Genomic DNA, 18,198 nt, shown 5'->3' with positions numbered 1-18,198 from the left:
CTTCTAGTTTCTGTAGGATCTCTAAAGTTGCCTGACTTGTGTGGCCCTGTAATCCCAGTTTTACTTTAGCTGGAAATCCAATAAAATTCCCAGAGGATCAGCATGGAGTTCAGATTAGGTTGGGTTGTGTCCAAGAAGCTGTCCTAACTTTGGCACAGGAGAAGGGAATGCCTTCAGAGAAGAACAGAGGATAGTTTGCTCCTACATCCCCGGTGAGGTCTAGCATTTTCTTTCTTCAGACCATCCAAACTTGTCTAGAACCTATGAGAAACCCTGAAATGACTACAGAACTTCTGCTTTAACACCTAAGGAATCCAAAGGCACGTAAGACCCACATAAACGGTCCAAAGGAGGAGACAACAGCTGGAAGCTTGTAGTCCCAGAAACTAGAATAGACATATGCACAGCACCCCAGCTCCTAGCAGTGCAGAATGACAGGATACAGGAGAAACTCATGCATTTTTTCGTTTGTTTGTGGAGCTGGGTTTAGTACTTCCTAGGGGAAACTAAACACTTATCCTTTTCTTATGAGCTTGCATGTGTGAGTTTACGTGAAAGTATATTAAGCATTATTCCTGACAGAATATTCCAAATTAGCTGGTAAGCTACTGATATGAGCAGACAAGATTGACTGGGGATTTTACTCACTCAGTGGAGTTGATGAAATAGATTATAAGAGACCCAATGCTTAGGACAAAGACAAGGATCACCTGAAAAAAAAAAATCACAGACAAATGTACAGATCCATTCTATTAGCATGAACATAGATGAATAAACATACCAACAAAATTGTGTTTTACCTTTTTCCCTTGCCTATATATCTGTAGCCATTTTTTCCCACACATTTATTTATGTTAGCATTCATTCATTCACTCAACAAAAACTGACTGGACCTTTACTGGGTATTCAATAAACGAACATGTACCTACCCATTTTACCTACCTAATTTTAACTTTCACACACTTCAGAATAAACAATTTGTCCTTTCTGCTGCTCCTAAGGTTTTCTGAGCTCAAGAAGTCCTTTGTTTATTCATTCACTCACTCATCAAACATTTATTAAGTGCTTAATATGTGTTATGCACTTTATTACATGCTAGAAAATGAGGGCCATGGGATACAGACTCTGAACTTGAATTGCCTATGATGTTGGAGAAGAAACAGTCCCAAACATGCCCATCTAAAGGATGGGCAGAATTCTGACAGGAGGGAACATGCTATAAAGTGAGAAGAGAAAATGAGCGCTTTAACTTGCCAATATATCTGGTCTGTAAAATAAGAATCTGTGGAATATAATCAGAAATTTACCCATTTAAAACCCTCAATACATTTGGATGAAATATTTTGCAGCCTCGGTGAATTTTTAGGTCAACTGTAGGTAATCAGTTATTTCTAGTTTCCAAACATTTAAAAAAATATGTTCAGTCCTGTGTAAAACTGTATTTTATTTACAATTAAAGCTTCACTCCCTTCCTGTTCAGGTGTTCCTTGAGCAGGCTACTAGTATGCAAAAAGAGATTAGTTTCTTCTCTGTTAACCCTTTTTGTTTTTTTAGTCCTAGCTGCCTACTGACTAGGGTACCTCTGGCCTCTGAGAACTGTAAGTCAGTGTCAGGCGGTGAACAGAAAGGGGAGGTAATAGCAGGAAATGTTGGACTTGACTGGTGTGTTAGATCACTACGCTCTCACCCTTGGGCTCTCCAGGCACGGGAGGTGTTTACTGTTTATTTTCCTGGGTTGTTGGAGATTCCCAATTCAATTCATATTCAAATTCAACAGATATTTCTTTAGTACCTATCATGACTCAAGTATTATTCTGCTGACTGGGAAACATCATTCAACAACATATACAAATATCCCTGCCTTTATGGAGCTTATGGTCTAGACAATAAATAGTAATTAATATGTACCTTAGGTGGTATGTGAGAAGATGCATGCTAGGAAAATAAAGGAGAGCAGCTTAAACGGATCAGAAGTGCAAGGGGAGGGGGCAGACAGGCTGCAGCTTGATAATATTTAATTGCTAAGCGTCCCCTCTGCGGTTCCCTTAAGCTGAGTGAAAGCGTCCTCTCTCGCTGGTTGCTCACAACTCTTTTCTCAGTGCACCTTGCACTCGTGTATTCTGCTGGAACTCTTCCCCCTCCGGATGCCTAACTGGGCAGGTTCGAGAAGACTCTCACATGTGACCCACATCTGGCCCACGGACCAGGTCAAGCACTCTTTGCCCCAACAAACACTAGAAGGACAGATTCTCTTCACTGTGGCCATCCCTCTTCACCAACGAGCCAGACATCAGCTCTCTGTGTCCCCAGAGTTCCAAGAGGTGCCAGCTGACCTTTCTAAGTGGTCCCTCGCTTGGCAGGGGAGGAACCCCCCGCCCCCCGCCCAATACCTCTGCCACAATAAGAGCTTGTCCCAAAATCCTCTTCAATTTCCAGCTTACCCAAATTTACATGGGGTTGGTCAAGATGCTAAGAGCTTCAACTAGTCTTCTTCCGAGTGCTTTGTAAGTGGCAATGATGCAGGTTAATGGGAGTTAGTGGCATCTATTTTTCTTGGGGTCTCAACTCTTACTGTCAGTTCCATTTTAACATCTGAATCAAGTGTCGATGGAGATATCACTAAGACTGTGGGTCTCATGAAGATATTTGGTTACAAATGTAGTCTGAAGCTCAGGAAAAATGCTGGGAGTGGATATGCGTATGCGTGTGCATATATATATATTTATATCAGTAGATTGATAATTATTAATAGTTTCCATGAAATCTTTTTTCTTCTCCTTACATATGATTACATATTTTTTCTCTCTTACTAAATCCCATAGGTGATTCTTCGTCTATAAATCATGTATTGACAGGCTTCCAGAACTATGGTAACAAGGTCATATATTTATAGTCCTCCACACCATAAAGTTAACAAAATAAATAAATAAAAGAAGAAAAATGTAGTTTTATTCGATCTAAGAACAAATCAACTTCATGCCACAAACCTTAGAAGGATGATCCAGAAATTATATATAATAAGCAACAAAATGTGTACCAAACCAAAATAAGGCACTGGGAGCTAACAGTTTGTGAAGGCTGTTTGGTGAGTCAGGTAGAAATGGGAGGTATTCTGAGAGGACTCATGAATTTCCCTCGGGTGGAAGGGGCAAAGTCTATTCAGGAGGGGTAGGAAGCCCGCCACCTGAGCTGTGATTTCTACAATGGGGCTTAAAGCCCGTTTAGTTGGTGGATGGTTATGGGTGTCTTCAGAATCCAAACAGCCACCAGCGCAGTTAACAAGGGGCGCTATGAATACTCCAAATCTTCACTTGTGAATATGAGAGGACACCAGAAAACTGCCGGTTATACGGGAGGTATAAGAAAACAGGAGGATCGGGCACACAGAATAGATGTGATCGGGCACACATATGAGAGGACACCAGAAAACTGCCAGGTATACGGGAGGTATAAGAAAACAGGAGGATCGGGCACACAGAATAGGTGAAATAACGTCCAGTGAAAGAGTGAGCATAGAATATGTAATTAAACATCTAAGAATTACAATCAGTGCTCCTGGTGAGATTCTAAAAGGCTGTTAAATAGTACTGGAGGACTGGGAAGACCAAGGAACATGGGGGTGACACAGAGGCAGTCACTGCAAGAAGCTGCACCCCCAAGGACTGGCTGGGAGATCAACAAAGGGAGGTTGGGATTCTCAACATTTAAAAACATTCGATGCCAAAGGGCATCAAAGAGGTGCCCTTTGGAAGGGGGCTTCAGACTTGGGAGGAGGGGTCCTGGGTTGGCTGGTAATGGTACATCTGAAGAGACACTGTGAGCTTGGTCCTGGTACTGTTGGAAAAGCCTGGAAACTGAAACCAAGCACTGCTACTGGAAGAAAAAGCCATTGATGAAGTGAGGCTGAAAAAACTAGATGTAAAACACAGGAAGGCAGTTCCTTCCCCTCCTCTAGAGCACAAGGGAGCTGACCAAAGAGACATGTGGTTGCTGTGCACTAGCCTCACATCACAAAGCAGGGGAGAGAGGGTGGATTTGGAGCTGAGAGACAAGAGTTTGGTATCCTTAAGTAGCCAGAACACTTTGGAACAGCATTTACAGAGGTTTTAGGAAAAAGGATTACAAGCCAAGAATTCTAAACCCAACCAAATTATTGTTCACTTATGAGAGCAAGGGGAAAAAACTGGGGGACATTCAACAATTCGGAAAGTGTACCACCCACAATTTCCCTTGCGAGTGAATATGGCAAGTACTCAAGAAAAAAAAAATTAGAAAGATAAAATAAGTTACGTAAGAAAAAATGGTGCCTAATAAAACTGGTAAAATTAATGGAATTTTTAACTCTAAAGCAAATATTAAGAAGGAAATCTGTACAATGCTAAAAGCCAAAAAAACTAAAAAACACCTGAGTGTTCAGATTAATTCAACAATTTCTGGAAGGAAGGAGGGGTAGTGTGGAGGAAAAACATGCCGAAGGTCTCAGGCGAGAGCAGTATATAGATATAAAACATGCAGAGATATTATTAGAGAGAAATACAGGTGGGAAGTTTGTTCTGAATTTCATTTACTGATATACCTATGATATTCTATTAAAAATGGAAAATCCCAAGTCAAAAGAAACAAAAGAAAATACATAAAATTAACAAAAAGGAACAAATAAGGAATGCAAATATCAGCGAATGGTCAGTACTTACTACACCCTTGAAGGGTTTACAATACTCCCTACAGTATTTTAAGGAGGTTATTCACATTATACAAAAGAAGTGCAATTTGGGAAGATTAACTTGTTCAAGATGAAGTGGAGAAGCCAATGCTCAAGGTCATGTCTCTCAAAATTCTCAATCACCACGTCATTCCACTTCTCCAGTAAGATAAGGAACTAAGATGTCACAAAGGTCCTAGTTGTTTATCCAATACCCATTCTCCCTTTCTTTACCAACACACCCTGTTTGTTGGTTTAAGCCACAGAAATTTAGATAGTCTATTATGCAGTAAATTCAATCTCTAAATATTATAAAGACCAATGAAACAGATCACCATAAAGGAGAATAATTAAATTCTCCAGTAAATGAACAAATAAATGCATTCTTAAATCAATAAACACAAAAGTGCAGCTACATGATATTTAAAGAGACACACTTAAGAGGAAACAAGACAGAAAGACTGAAAGAGGGCTGGGCAAAGACATTCTAATCAAGTATGAATAAAATGAAAGCAATGTTACCGGCTAACATTATGTTCTAAAGTATCCCCTGGGTAAGAAAACAAAAACAAAAACAAAAACACAACAACAACAACCCACTCAATATGACAGAAATGGATACTTCATATCAGTAAAAGGCACCATCGACCAAGGAGTTATAATAGGTAACTCTATGCATTGACTGATGTTACATAAAATATATAACTCAAAATGTTAGAAATGTAAGATATTTGATAAAACTATAAAATCATAAATGAAAAATGTTGACGTGCCCTTTTCAATCAGTCAGCAAATAATTAAGGGTATGGAAAATATACACAGATTCTCTCAAAAGTCCATTACACGGTAATAAAAATTGATCATGTACTAGGCAACAAAGAATTTCCCCATAAATTCCATAAACTAGAGATCATAAAGGCAGTGATATTCCTGGGCCATAAATTTCACCAAAGTAGAAAAGAGAGCCAGTCCAACACCTAGGAAACAAAAACATACAACACTCCTCACAATTGATTATGAATCAACCAAGAAGTCAGAATTAAAACAACCTAAAGACGAACTGGGCATTACTAAAAATAAGAACATTACTTGCCAAGGTCTATGAGATGTGAGCAAAGAAGCGCTCTGAGGAAAAAAATTTTATAAATGAAATTCAACTGAAAAATCTGTTAAAACGAGGCCAGCCCAGAGGGCTGTCCAGGGTGAAGGCTGCGCAGGCTTGGAGGGACCTAGCGCTGGGCAGGCGCAGTGCTGTCCGGCGGCTTCCAGGATGAGCCCGGCTGGGTGGAGCCTCCGGGATCCTGGATACAGGTATCCCCAGGTTGACAAGGGAGATGAGTGGCAGCCCTCGACAGAGCTGACTGGGAGAAAGTGTGAGTGCGAGCTCGGGAAGACTCAGCTCATCAAAGCTGCCCCAGCGACGAAAATAAACCCAGTGATCAGGAAATTGACCAACCTGATGATTTAGGAGGAAACGAAGTACTGGCCAGGACCCTCTGACAGAATGAGGAAGGTCTGAAAAAGAAGCAGCCTGAGAAGTAGCACGCTGCTTCTGCAGAGGAACAGGCAACCATCTAATATAACTCCTGCACTCCTTCTTCCACGGGGCACTGAAAAACTGAGCCTGGGATGGGCGGGGACCCGTCCTCAAAGGTGCCCATTCCTACCAGGTCCCTGTGATGCTAGCCAACCAGTGCGGTGGCTTCCTGGTTGGCTAGCAACAGGATACTGAAATTAAGAAGGATAAATGTGATATTAATTACACACGATATATATATATATATGTATATCATGAAATGTATAAATCTCCAACAAGGCTACATGTGACCAAAAGGGAGGGAGATGGCCCATCATGAGAGGGGAATGGTGTCAATTAGGAGTAGAGAGAGGAAAAAGAAAATCATACTTTCTAGTCAAAGGAGAAAGGTGGAGTTGAATCTATGGAGCAGTCGAGGAGAACTTCAAAGTTACATTCTCTTTAACGGCTCATTTTCCCTGGAAAATGTCCTGTGGCTTTGAAAAACAAAACTTTTCACTTAAAGCTAAGGCAGTTATGTCATTTATTGTCACAACACATAACACTTTTAAGAATGAAAGAGACTCTATTAAACAGTTACAGCAGGACAACCTGCAAAAACCTGGGCTTATACTCATCCTGCCAGAGAAGACAGAAAAATAGAAGATGGACATAAAGTAGTGCCTAGGATGATGCTAAAAGTAGATACACTTACTAAAGATGAGCCATATTTTTGGTTTTTAAATGTTTTAGCTATCAAAACAACAGAGAAACACAGTTACACAATTAATAGCACCCAAAAAAAGGAACAGTTTAGGAATAGGACTCTTTGGAACTAAATTCAGTAGAAAATCTCCTGCAGGTAGCTGTAAAAACATGCTTGTGATAACTAAAGCAACAAGCCCAAAGATGCTGCAGAGGTGAGCAGCACATTGTCTTGTTTTATCTCTAGAAGGATCTCAGAAGGTCTCTGGTTTTGGAGATATTTTCTTTCTCTTTGACTATTTGCATTTTCCTTCTTTTTCTTTTCATCCTTCTTTTTTTTTTTAAACAACAACTTCCTCTCCTCATCCTCCTCCTTCCTTTTCCTTCTTACACTGTGTTGTTGGCCACGTATCCACGTATTTAAGACATTAGTCTACAGATGTTATTAAATTTGCCATCATTGTGGGTTTTGATATAGATACTGTGCCTTCATTGAAAAAGAAAATCAGATTCTTTCTTGTATTTTCTATGCCCTGGGACTATTTAATTAGCATTAGAGAGATTCACTATTTTAAGATCTAGCAGACTGGACCTTGAAATTGTCTGGGTCTCCCATAGGCAGAGGGGCAGAAGGGTAGTGGCGGTGATGTTGATAAAGTCTTTGACAATATCTTTGTATCTTCCAGTTATTTGGTCTGTTTAAGGTTTTTTCTTTTTTTCATGGTCAGTTTTGCTTATTTATGTTGTCCTAAGGAATCATTTGGTTTTCATACTTAATTGTGCATATATCTTTCAATTTCCTTTTTATCTGTATTTATTTTCTCATTTTAATGTCTTATTCCATATATTTTGCTTTTCCCCTCTTGGATTGTTTAGGCTACCTATTGACTTCTCTATTTTACTGTTTGTTTCAAATAATCAGCTCTTTTATAATTTGTTAATTTCTAGCTTTCTTATTTATTCTCCTTAGATTTAATGTGTTTTCTTTCTCTGACTTTTCAACATTGATAATTCATTTACTTTAATTATTTTTTATTTATCAAGATAAGTTGTTAATGTTATGCATTTAACTTAGAACAATTCCCAACTTATAATGTAGGTGCAAGGGATATGTGATGTTTTCATCGTCTTTACTCTCTAAATATTCTGCAATTTTAAGTTTGATTTCTCTGAGTCAAGAGTCATTTTAGAAAGAGATATTTACAATTTTTTAGCTGTAAATTATTTGTTTTTTCTGAGTTTATTATTTTCCTGTCCATTTATTGTACTGTGTTCAGTTTATGTCCTCTGCCTCTACTTCGTAAGTTTTTTAATTGGGATTGTTTTTTGGGGGCCTATTAATATATACTGAATTTTTACAAATAGTTTGTAGACATTTGTAGGTTTAATTTATGTTTTTACCATATGGGTTTGATCATTTCAGTCAGTTCTTTGTTATTAATTAATTTACTTTGGTCTTCTTTATCTTTCTCCTTCTCCTTCTTCTTCTTCTTTTCTATTTAGTGTCTCCTGATATAAAATAAGTGAACTAAAAGTTCATACTACCAATGTGTCTTTAATATTGCTTTTTTATTTCTTGTAATTTTTTATTTATTAATTATCTTGAAGTTATATTTTTGGTATAATGATACTCATGATGTTATATCTTGGTTGAAGTTAGTTACAAATTTTCATTACAAAATTATGTGTTGAATTGTGTCCCCAAAAAGGTATGCTGAAGTCCTAACCCTTAGTGCCTCAGAAAGTGACCTAGTTTGGAAATAGGGTCTTTGCAGATGTATTCAAGCTAAAATAAGGTCATAAGGATGGACTCTAATAGGACTGGTGTCCCTATAAAAAGAGGAAATTTGGACACAGGCATGAACAGAAGAAACATGATGTGAATACCATGTGAAAATGAAGCCAGAGACCTGGGTGCATTTACAAGCCCAGGAATGCCAAAGATTACCCACAAACCACCAGAATCTAGGAGACAGGCATGCAGCTGACTCTCTCTCCCAGCCCTCAGAAGGAACCAACCTCTGATCTTAGACTTCTAGCCTCCAAAACTGTGAGACAATAAATTTCTGTTGTTTAAGCCACTCAGTTTGTGGTACTTTGTTACAACAATCCTAGGAAACTAATACAGGCTACTTGGCTTCGTTTATTGTTTTTTTTGCCTTGAATTCACACTACTGTCATTTGCCTAGTATGCCTTTGACAATTCCTTTATTTTCAAACTTTAATGCCTCTTGAATTTCTAAAACATAATTAGACCATGTCAACCCATGCTTAAAAACCCCTCAGTGACTCCCCTTTGCACTAGAATAAAATTATTCCATTTGAATAGCCTAGCTCCTTGCTACAAAGTGCAAAGCACTGCATGGTTCTGTCTCCACTCAGACCGCAGAGTCCTCTGCCCTCCTGGCCTCTAGCACAGGAACCTCATTCGGTACTTGCAGTAATCTGAGCCCTTTACATCCACAAGTCTCTTCTCTCTATTGGGAAACCTGTTCCTTCCACTGTTCAATCACTTTTATCTTTCTGATTCTTCAAGTCTCAGCTCAAATCTTACCTTTTCAGAGATTTCCTCTCAGATCACTGTATCTAATGTGATCTAACACCAAAACCACCAAAACTCACAAACACGTCATTCGTCATTCCCTCACAGCACTGATCACCATGTGAATTTATCTCATCTATTTATGTGCACATTCATCATCTCTACCCCCACTAGAATTTAAATTTAAGTCCCATAAGTGCAAGACTTTTGCCTGCATATTTCATCATGTCTAGAGTATATATGCTTTGCGTGTAGTTGGCAAGCAGTAAATATCTGTTGAAAGAAAGAAGGAAGGAAATTACAAAGGATGGATGGAAGGAAGGAAATCTATAAGCCACTTTTTTTCTTTCTCATCCTTTCATAAAACACTTGCTTGGAACCCTCACTGAGAGTCTCAATTTTGTGTTTCAATGCTAGACTATTTATTCTAATTTAACCTTTCCTCCACGCTTCCTGTTGTTCCAACCGTTTAATCATAAGCTATAACAGACTGAAAGAACAATTTTTCCATCATTAAAGAAATAATTTTTATTGATATGTAGTCAATGATCATTTCTTCCCCACCCAATCCCTATATGCAGTGCTTACATGGTAGATGGTGGAAGTTCTCTTCTGCCTCACCCCACGGTCCTTTACTACCTTATTTCCAACATTATCTACATATAATCCAACATGATTTGAACACTTGAAGAGATCCTAACTAACAAATCCCTGATAAAAATCAGAGAGAGTCACAAAATCCTTCTCTAACAGGTCATAGGCACAAGGATTTCAAAAAAGAGACCAAAGCTTTAGAAGGAAAAAAACGGAGAGACACATTTCCAGATGATTCAGTATTCCCTGTAGAGTTTATCAAAGCAGTTTTACTTATGTACTTTAAGATAAGTTTTAAAAATTAGTTAGATCGTAATTAAACAACATTAACTAGAAAAGAACGATGTTTGTACTAATTACAAAAAGCAGAGGATAATCTTTAGCTCACATACGTCCCCTTCCACCATGCCACCATGGGATGGCAGCATACCCTCAAATTACAGATTGTTTTTGAATGTGTCAGATCAAACGATGCTACTGAAATGACGATGGGGCAATATTCATTTACAGGGCATCTGCTATTTCCAGACAATGGGGTGTGAACATTTCCCTGACGGTCTTTTCTCTCAAGGAGTCCATAGTGCACTAGGGTAGACAGGCTTATGCACAGATAATTTTAATTTAACAGCGTTCAATGGAAATGATAGAAACTTAGAGAAGGGGACTCTTAGCTTAATATGGAGATAAGGTAAAATCTGCCTGAGGAGATGATGCCTGGACTGAGTTTTAATATGTCCATGTTTACCTAGATTAAAACAGGAAGTAAATGATAAATATCATAGAGGGGCAAAAAAGACCAGTTTGTAAAATGAAGAAAGGAAGCTGTTGGAATCAAAGGAGGGGAAAATAGTTGTACCTCACAAGGCAGAGAATCCACTGAAAACCAACATTTTTTGAGCAACAGCTGCATGCCAGACATCCATCTACACGCAAGGAGAATGAAAGGCACACAACCTCTGCCCTAATAAAGTCTTTCTTCTAGTGGACAGGCTGACAACAAATAGAAAATGTAATGCCAAGTAATTATATTCACTCCAAAGGAAAAGCAAGCAGGATCATCACTAGAGAGCATAGACACAAGGAGATAGCCGTTGGGAGGTAGTGGTATTTTAGAAAAGGCCACCAGATGCTTTCACACTGACCATACATCACACTCGTGGCTAAAGATCGTTAGCAAGTGAGCACTGGAAATGTACTCACCAACACCTGTCCCACAAAGGTCTGTGCCGAGAGCAACATTTCTACACGATCACGAAAGACTCCCTGGAAAGTGAGACTTCTTGAATGTTTACGGTCCATGCTACGTGACGTTTCTTCCTAGAAGCAAGAGAAAGAAATAGAGAGTAAGCTGGGTCTCAGGGAAGGTCATCTGTTTTATGTGTGTTGATGGTGTCTCCTGCTGGAGCATCAGGCAGAACGCACTACACCTTGCCCAAGGCCGGGAACCCTGGACTCACTTATTCCCTACTTCACACGATGAATTTTCCTGGGTTTGTATTTTACTGCGCTTCGGCAGTATTTTCATTCTGAATTCTGCAGTCTTCACCATGCCCATCTCACATACTCTCAGCCCCAGACCCTTCACACTGACACTACTGTTATGATCAAGGTCGGGAACAGCGTGCTTCTCTCTGTTCTGGGAATGAGTGTCTTATCCTTTTCTGTCAAGATACACAGACAAAGAAAAAAAATTACAAATGGATTTCCAGGTGATACTTAAGTATTTGCTTTTTTGAGTGAGAAAGAAGAAGAAAACTTTTTGCTATTTTATGTTGATTTTATTCCTTATTTGGTATCACATCCTGTTGAAATTATGATCCTTCCTCAAGTTTACAAACTATCTTTACTTATTATACAATTCCCACTCTGTATCCACGGGTTCTGCAACTGCATATTCAACCAACGTCGGATAGAAAATATTTAAAAAAAGAAATTTCAGAAAGTTCCAGAAAACAAAGCTTGAATTTATGGGGTGCTGACAACTATTTACATAGCATTTGCATTATATTTACAACTATTTGCACAGCATTTACATTGTATTAGGTGTTATAACTAATCTAGAAATGATTTGAAGTGTACTGGAGTATGTGTACAAGTTATATGCAAGTACTATGCTATGCTATATATAAGGGACTTGAGCATCCTCAGATTTTGGGGGTGTGTCCTGCAACCACAAAGGGACCACTGTCTTTGAAATTTATAATAATCCTATGAGGTAGCCAAAGTAAGTCAGATTAAATCCATTTTCTATTGATAAGGAAACCGAGGTACAGAGAAATTAAATGACCTGCCGGTGGGCAGGCAATGAGGACAGTCTGGAGTCTGAACTGGCCTCTGTGTCTGTTGACAGTCTTGAACTACCCCTGAGAAAGACACAAGTGAACCGGGATTGACCACACCATGCAGACTGAGACCTCTCTGACTTTTAGAAAAGCTCATTTTATGTGGAGCCAGGTTTTTGAAATGATTTAATTTTTCTATTCGTATTTTCTGAATGGTAAGAAGAGAAGTCTCATTAAATGGTTATTTGATAGAGTTTATATCTCGATCAATGATTGCCACTAATACTTATGGCTCATCCTGTGCATGCCTGGGAAGTGGTCTGGGCATTGATTTTTTAAAAAAATATTCAATGGCATGAATATGGAACACTCATTTGAATTCCATTATAAAACTGAGGTGCCTTTTGTGGCAAAACAAACTGGCCCTAAGATATAATAAAATCATACCTATGAATGTAGTATATCTTTTAAAATGCACATTTAAGGAGAAAATTATGACTCTCCAAATAATTTTTTTTGCGGTACGCGGGCCTCTCACTGTTGTGGCCTCTCCCGTTGAGGAGCACAGGCTCCGGACGCGCAGGCTCAGCGGCCATGGCCCACGGGCCCAGCCTCTCCGCGGCATGTGGGATCTTCCCGGACCGGGGCACGAACCCGTGTCCCCTGCATCGGCAGGCGGACTCTCAAACACTGTGCCACCAGGGAAGCCCTCCAAATAATTTTTAAAAGAACTTTCCACAGTACTTAGATTTGTGACAATTTTGCATTAGGCCAACTTTCCCAAAGGCTTAGAGAAAAATACAACACTCTCAATTTAATTAGATATGGTAAATTATTAAGAAGTCACTCAACTATTATGAAACTCTCTCGTCAAGATTTAAAAGCAGACCCTGCTTATTAACATTTTGTAACATCTGCTTCCTATTCGAAATGAAAAGGTACCTCTGGACTGGAGGGCAGATATAAATTATATCAAAAGAATGAAATGAAAAATACAGCAAATGTTTATGGACAAATGCGTTCTCACATTTTTGTAACCACACAAAAAATGAGTATAATGGGGAAGAAGATACATTTCCTGGAGCAGAAGTCAAAGGAGATTAAACAATTCTACCAATTCAGTTGTGCACTGAAAAAAACAGGCAGAAGGCATAGTCACCACATCTAGTACCCATTCACGCACCGCCAGTGCTGTTAAGAAATCAGAACCCCAGGATTCATTCCCCAATCGCTATGCCGCTGCTTACTGCCTTTAATCTAGAAATAATTAGTAATAGCATAAACTCATTGAGCGACAAAATCTATAGAATTCCATATTGGGCACTTCTAGAATGCAGACACCTGAATTTCATATGATGACACTGGCAATGACCTTAAAAAGTTACCGAGTTATATATTCTTTTATTTTATGTCAATGTTTAGCATCAAGAGGCAATGTTTCAAGCAACTTTTCAGTATTAATTACAAAACACAGTTGATGTGTTCTGTTATGGAAATCAGAAAAATAAAATTGGGGAAAGAAAAACTGTGAACAGATCTTTGCTTTCAACCATTGGTACCAGAACAGCCATTATGTAACGTTTGAGCGTTTTTATTCTCTTAAGCAGAGTCTTATCTGGATAGGATACCATTATTCTTACCATCATCATTTTCCAGTTGTTATTCAATAGTGCCCACCCTTGCAAAGCTTGTTTGGGTGTAAAAAAGTGTCCCTGAGTTTGTGGCTGGATGGCGTGTGCACGTATGCATGGGTTTCGGCATGTGTGCACAACTCCGTGTGTTGTATTAACGTGTATAAAAGGCAATGTATACTTGTGAGTATATGAGCATCCTGCGTGAATGATTCATGAAGGTGAGGTTGACACTGACGTTCCTTTCTGCCTTCCTCATGGTACCTAACACAACTGTCATTTTAAAATTTGAAATAGAGGCATAGACCTCACGTTAGCGGGTGTTTTGTTCAAAACAATGACATCTGCTTCCAGAGCTCACATGCATCGTCATCCACACAAGGCACTGCTTCTCCCAGTGGTGGGAGAGGAGGCCTGGCCCTGCAGCTGCACCCTTTGGCATGGCGGCCTGGGGTCCTGTTTTCCACCCCTGAGCAAGATGGACCCGTTTCTAAGTCACCACATCAGAGCTGGCTGTTAACCCGGGAAAACTGAGTGAAGCCTCCATGGTCTTCTAAACACAAACGCACGCCAAACCTGTCTCCGATCTTCATACAGGGGAACTGACTGAGAAAATTCCTTTTCCCTCGCTCTTTTGCCATTTTTTAATGCTCCTCCAGATCAGCCTGGATATTAATAAGATGAGGAGTCCACTGAAGAAGGTCACAAGGGAGGAAAGAATAAACGCTGCTTGGATCTCAGCTGTACAAGACATTTTCCCCAGGGCTTCCCCACTATCGTCCTCTGACTTGGTTAGACACAACAGGAGACAGAACTGTCGGGCTGCTTCTTCTATGATGTCATGATCACACGGTAATGATTCCAGGAATTGGACTTCGGTGTACCAGAGTCCTGAGACCCGTGCAGTAACAGCGAGAGGGTCCAGTAACAACCGAGGTGCCAACTCACAGGACGCAAATGAATGAACGGCAGAAGGTCCACGACATCGGTCTTCGAAGACCAGAATTCTAGATTGGATGCTGTTACTGACTTTCTCCACGACCCTGCGGAAACTGTATCCTTTGTGGCCATGGTCAAAGGGTCATCTATTTGGTTTGTGCAAACAACTTCAGCACAACTCTTTTTGAGTGAAATGACTTCCAACCACACGTGTGTCAACGTGCTGATTCTTCTAAGTGATGCCACATTCTCAGTAACCACAGAAGGACGGATGAGAAAAGCACTTCAGGAGTTTTGCATATCCTCTCAGTCAGAAAGGCATGGTACAGACTGCAGGAGCTGCAGAAAGCAATTTCACCCGGGCGAACGTTGGTTGGTTGCTTTTGAGCTCAGGAATCTGTTCCCCTTATCTCTTCCTTATGGGATCCTCCCCTTTCTTGCTTTTATCCCCACCCTGTCAGCAAACCCTTTAGTCCAGCGGAGGTAAAGTTCAAAATGAGAGCAATAGCTTTTATTTCCTCTGATGTTTTCAAAGATGTAAGAAATGTCACGCCTTTCAGTGTGCACGAGTGGCAGGCAAATGTCAGTGCCCGAGGGAGGGGCTAGTTCCTCTTAGTTATTGTGAAGATGACCTGACATGAGCTGATGAGACCCAGGAGAAATGTTGTTGTCCTTTGGGGTCTGTCATGACTCTGCTACCAGTGGCAGACGTAGCGATAGCATTTCCTAGAAAGGCTACCACAGGTATATTTCCTTCCTTTAAGTTTACCTGTAATTTTCACAAAATGCCATCATTAAGCTATCTTCTGTTAAGTTACTATGTGGTGCCTATGAAGTCGCTTCAATTTTTCATAGTCTTATTTTATGACAATACAGACTTGATAGAATCATTGAGACTCAATAAGGTAGTGGGATATTTAGAAAAGTATAAAACTCAATACAAGAAAAGGTACTGTTAGCTATTAGAGTTCTTTTTCTGAATGGCACTGATCATAAAGAAAGGAAGAGGCAGGAGGATAAAGGAAGGAAGGGAAGGGAGGGGAAGGGAAGGGAGGAAGGAAGGGACGGAGGGAGGAAGGGATGGATTTATTTGTTTATATCACATACACACTATACACCTATAGGTATTTGGAAAATAAGATCACAGTTTCCAAGTCAAAGTTCATTCACATCATTGACTTTAGTCACAATAGCTGTCACCATCAATGAAATTTTCTCACTTCCTAACTTTTGTGATTGAATATTGTCAAAGTATTACAAATTCTTTCCAAGATGCTGTCTAGGCACCTTTTCCCCTTTTCCTGGAAACCGACCTATGAGAACAGAAAAATATTTAATTCAATTTAAACAGACAGGTAGTCTGTTTCTCTAATTTTCTTTTATTGTGATAATATTATTAGCTTCTGTGGTGAGTCAGAAAATGTGTGGATGGTTTCAAATCAGTCTCCAAATTCATCTTGAACCTAGGCTGTGCACCCATCCCCGTTTCCCCAGGACTGTCTCAGGTTCAGTAGTGAAAATCCGACACCCTGGGAGACACCTCAGTCCTGGACAAACTGGGCTAGTTGATCACCCTGCACCCCATTCACACTGTGGATGCTGCCTCATCCACACTGCGCTCCAGCCGCACTGCTTCCTCTTGGCTACAAGAACACGCAGGCTTTGCTCTTTCCAGCCTTTACAACACGCTGTTCTCTCTGCCTGGATCACCCACTCCCATCTCTAGCAGCTGCTACTTTCAAGTCTTCATTTGAATGCCCATTCACGACCTCCTGACCATCCTACCAAAAGGAGGGCCCAGCCCTGTGCCCCAGGATTCTGTTACGGCGTCCCAACCCCGTCCTCCTTAGCACGTCATAGCACTTACAGTTCTGTTAGTTCCTCGTTGCCTGGTTTATTTTCTATCTTCCCTCGCCAGGCCATAAGCTCCACAAGTTTGGGGATCCCAACTCTTGTCTTCTTCACCAAGTACCCTGTGTCCAACCATACACCCAGCACATACCAGGCAAATCACATGAACTTAGTAAATAACTGGTGACCGAATGGATAAATCATAGATCTTTCAAAATATTTGTTAGCTGAATGAAATACTGAATCTATTGATACACGGATCTTAAGTTAATCACACTTTTCTACTCCATATTTCCCACGTCTCACTACAAACTGTCCTCCGAAGGAAGTGCCATCAGCAGTGTGTATATGCATAGGGCGTGGTGTGTGGTGTGTATATGTGTGGGTGTACACGGTGACATGATGTGTGTGTCTATGCACATGTGTACATCCGCACTGAGCAACTACTATGTTCCAAGCACTGGAAGCACAGTGGTGAACAGAACAAACCTAGTTCATCCCCTCCCAGGGGATATAGTTACTGGAGGAAGACGTTTACAATTAGAAACTTGCAAAGTGTCTGGGGAAGAAGCCAAGCAGTGGAAGGAGGCCCCTCACCCAGGTGAGGATCCCTAGAGGTGGCGAGGAGGCTGCCTCAAGTATGTCGTGTTTGAAGCTGGGGTCTGAAGCGTGAGAAGCTACCCGGGCCCGGAGCCCCGGTGGGCTTCGGGAAGCTGGGACAAACCTTGTGAGGCTGGGGGATTCTCGTGGGTGAAGGTGGGAAGGGAAATGGCACTTCTGGAGATGCTGGTTGGCTGGAAAGCAGTGGCCCAAGAGAAGGCTGGCAGTGTCAGAAGGGAACCTTTGTGTTCCAGTTTAAGATAAAAAGAAATACGAACAAACAAAAAAAATTCTTATCTTAAGAGGAAACAGCTGAAGGACTTTAAAGAAGGGAGCTAAGTGATTGAAAGGACGGTCCTGGCTTCCATACAGAGAAGACACTGGTCAGAGTGAGTGGAGGCTAGTCCAGGGGAGACCCAGGTGCTGCTGGGTGGAGTCGAGTGGGCAGGTGTCAGGGAAGTCCGTCCAGGGGGTCAGGTCTGCATGTGGGGAGGAGGCGGCGTCAAGGCTGGCCCCGCCCTCTGGCTGGTACTTCCCGGTGGTCATTGGGGCCTTTCACTGCTGTGCCTTTAAGACTAGGCTTAAGGAATGAAGACTCTGCTACTGATGAACTTTTTATTTATTTATTTTCCAGTTCAGATGAATTTTTTAACATGCCAGTGATCTGATTAGAAAAACAGCTTCACTTTGTACACATCTCTGTAATTTACCTCTGGGCACTCAGATGTTCTGGAAAAATTATACTTTATAATGAGATTAAATAAATGTTTCATTTCAAAAATTTGCTCTCTTCAAGAAACGTGCCGTATCTGAGAAAGTAAGAACTTCATTTTTAA

The 18,198-nt window shown here is 40.5% G+C and overlaps 1 protein-coding gene across 1 annotated transcript in view; it reads right to left on the bottom strand.

Moving 5' to 3' along the window:
• Positions 1–14,750, bottom strand: part of KCNU1 (potassium calcium-activated channel subfamily U member 1) — a 135,271-nt gene extending 120,521 nt beyond the window's left edge. Inside the window, 3 exon segments of the mRNA XM_089903756.1 lie at positions 649–710; positions 11,260–11,376; positions 14,580–14,750. Coding sequence (XP_089759882.1) covers positions 649–710; positions 11,260–11,376; positions 14,580–14,726 — 326 coding nt within the window. The 5' untranslated portion in view covers positions 14,727–14,750.
• Between the last annotated feature and the right edge of the window lie 3,448 nt (positions 14,751–18,198).

This window comes from Delphinapterus leucas, chromosome 21, assembly GCF_059928025.1.
Source record: "Delphinapterus leucas isolate spDelLeu-1000000601 "Yukka" chromosome 21, BTC_Dleu_Yukka2, whole genome shotgun sequence".
NCBI lineage: Eukaryota > Metazoa > Chordata > Mammalia > Artiodactyla > Monodontidae > Delphinapterus > Delphinapterus leucas.
This window is presented reverse-complemented; position numbering and strand designations above follow the sequence as displayed.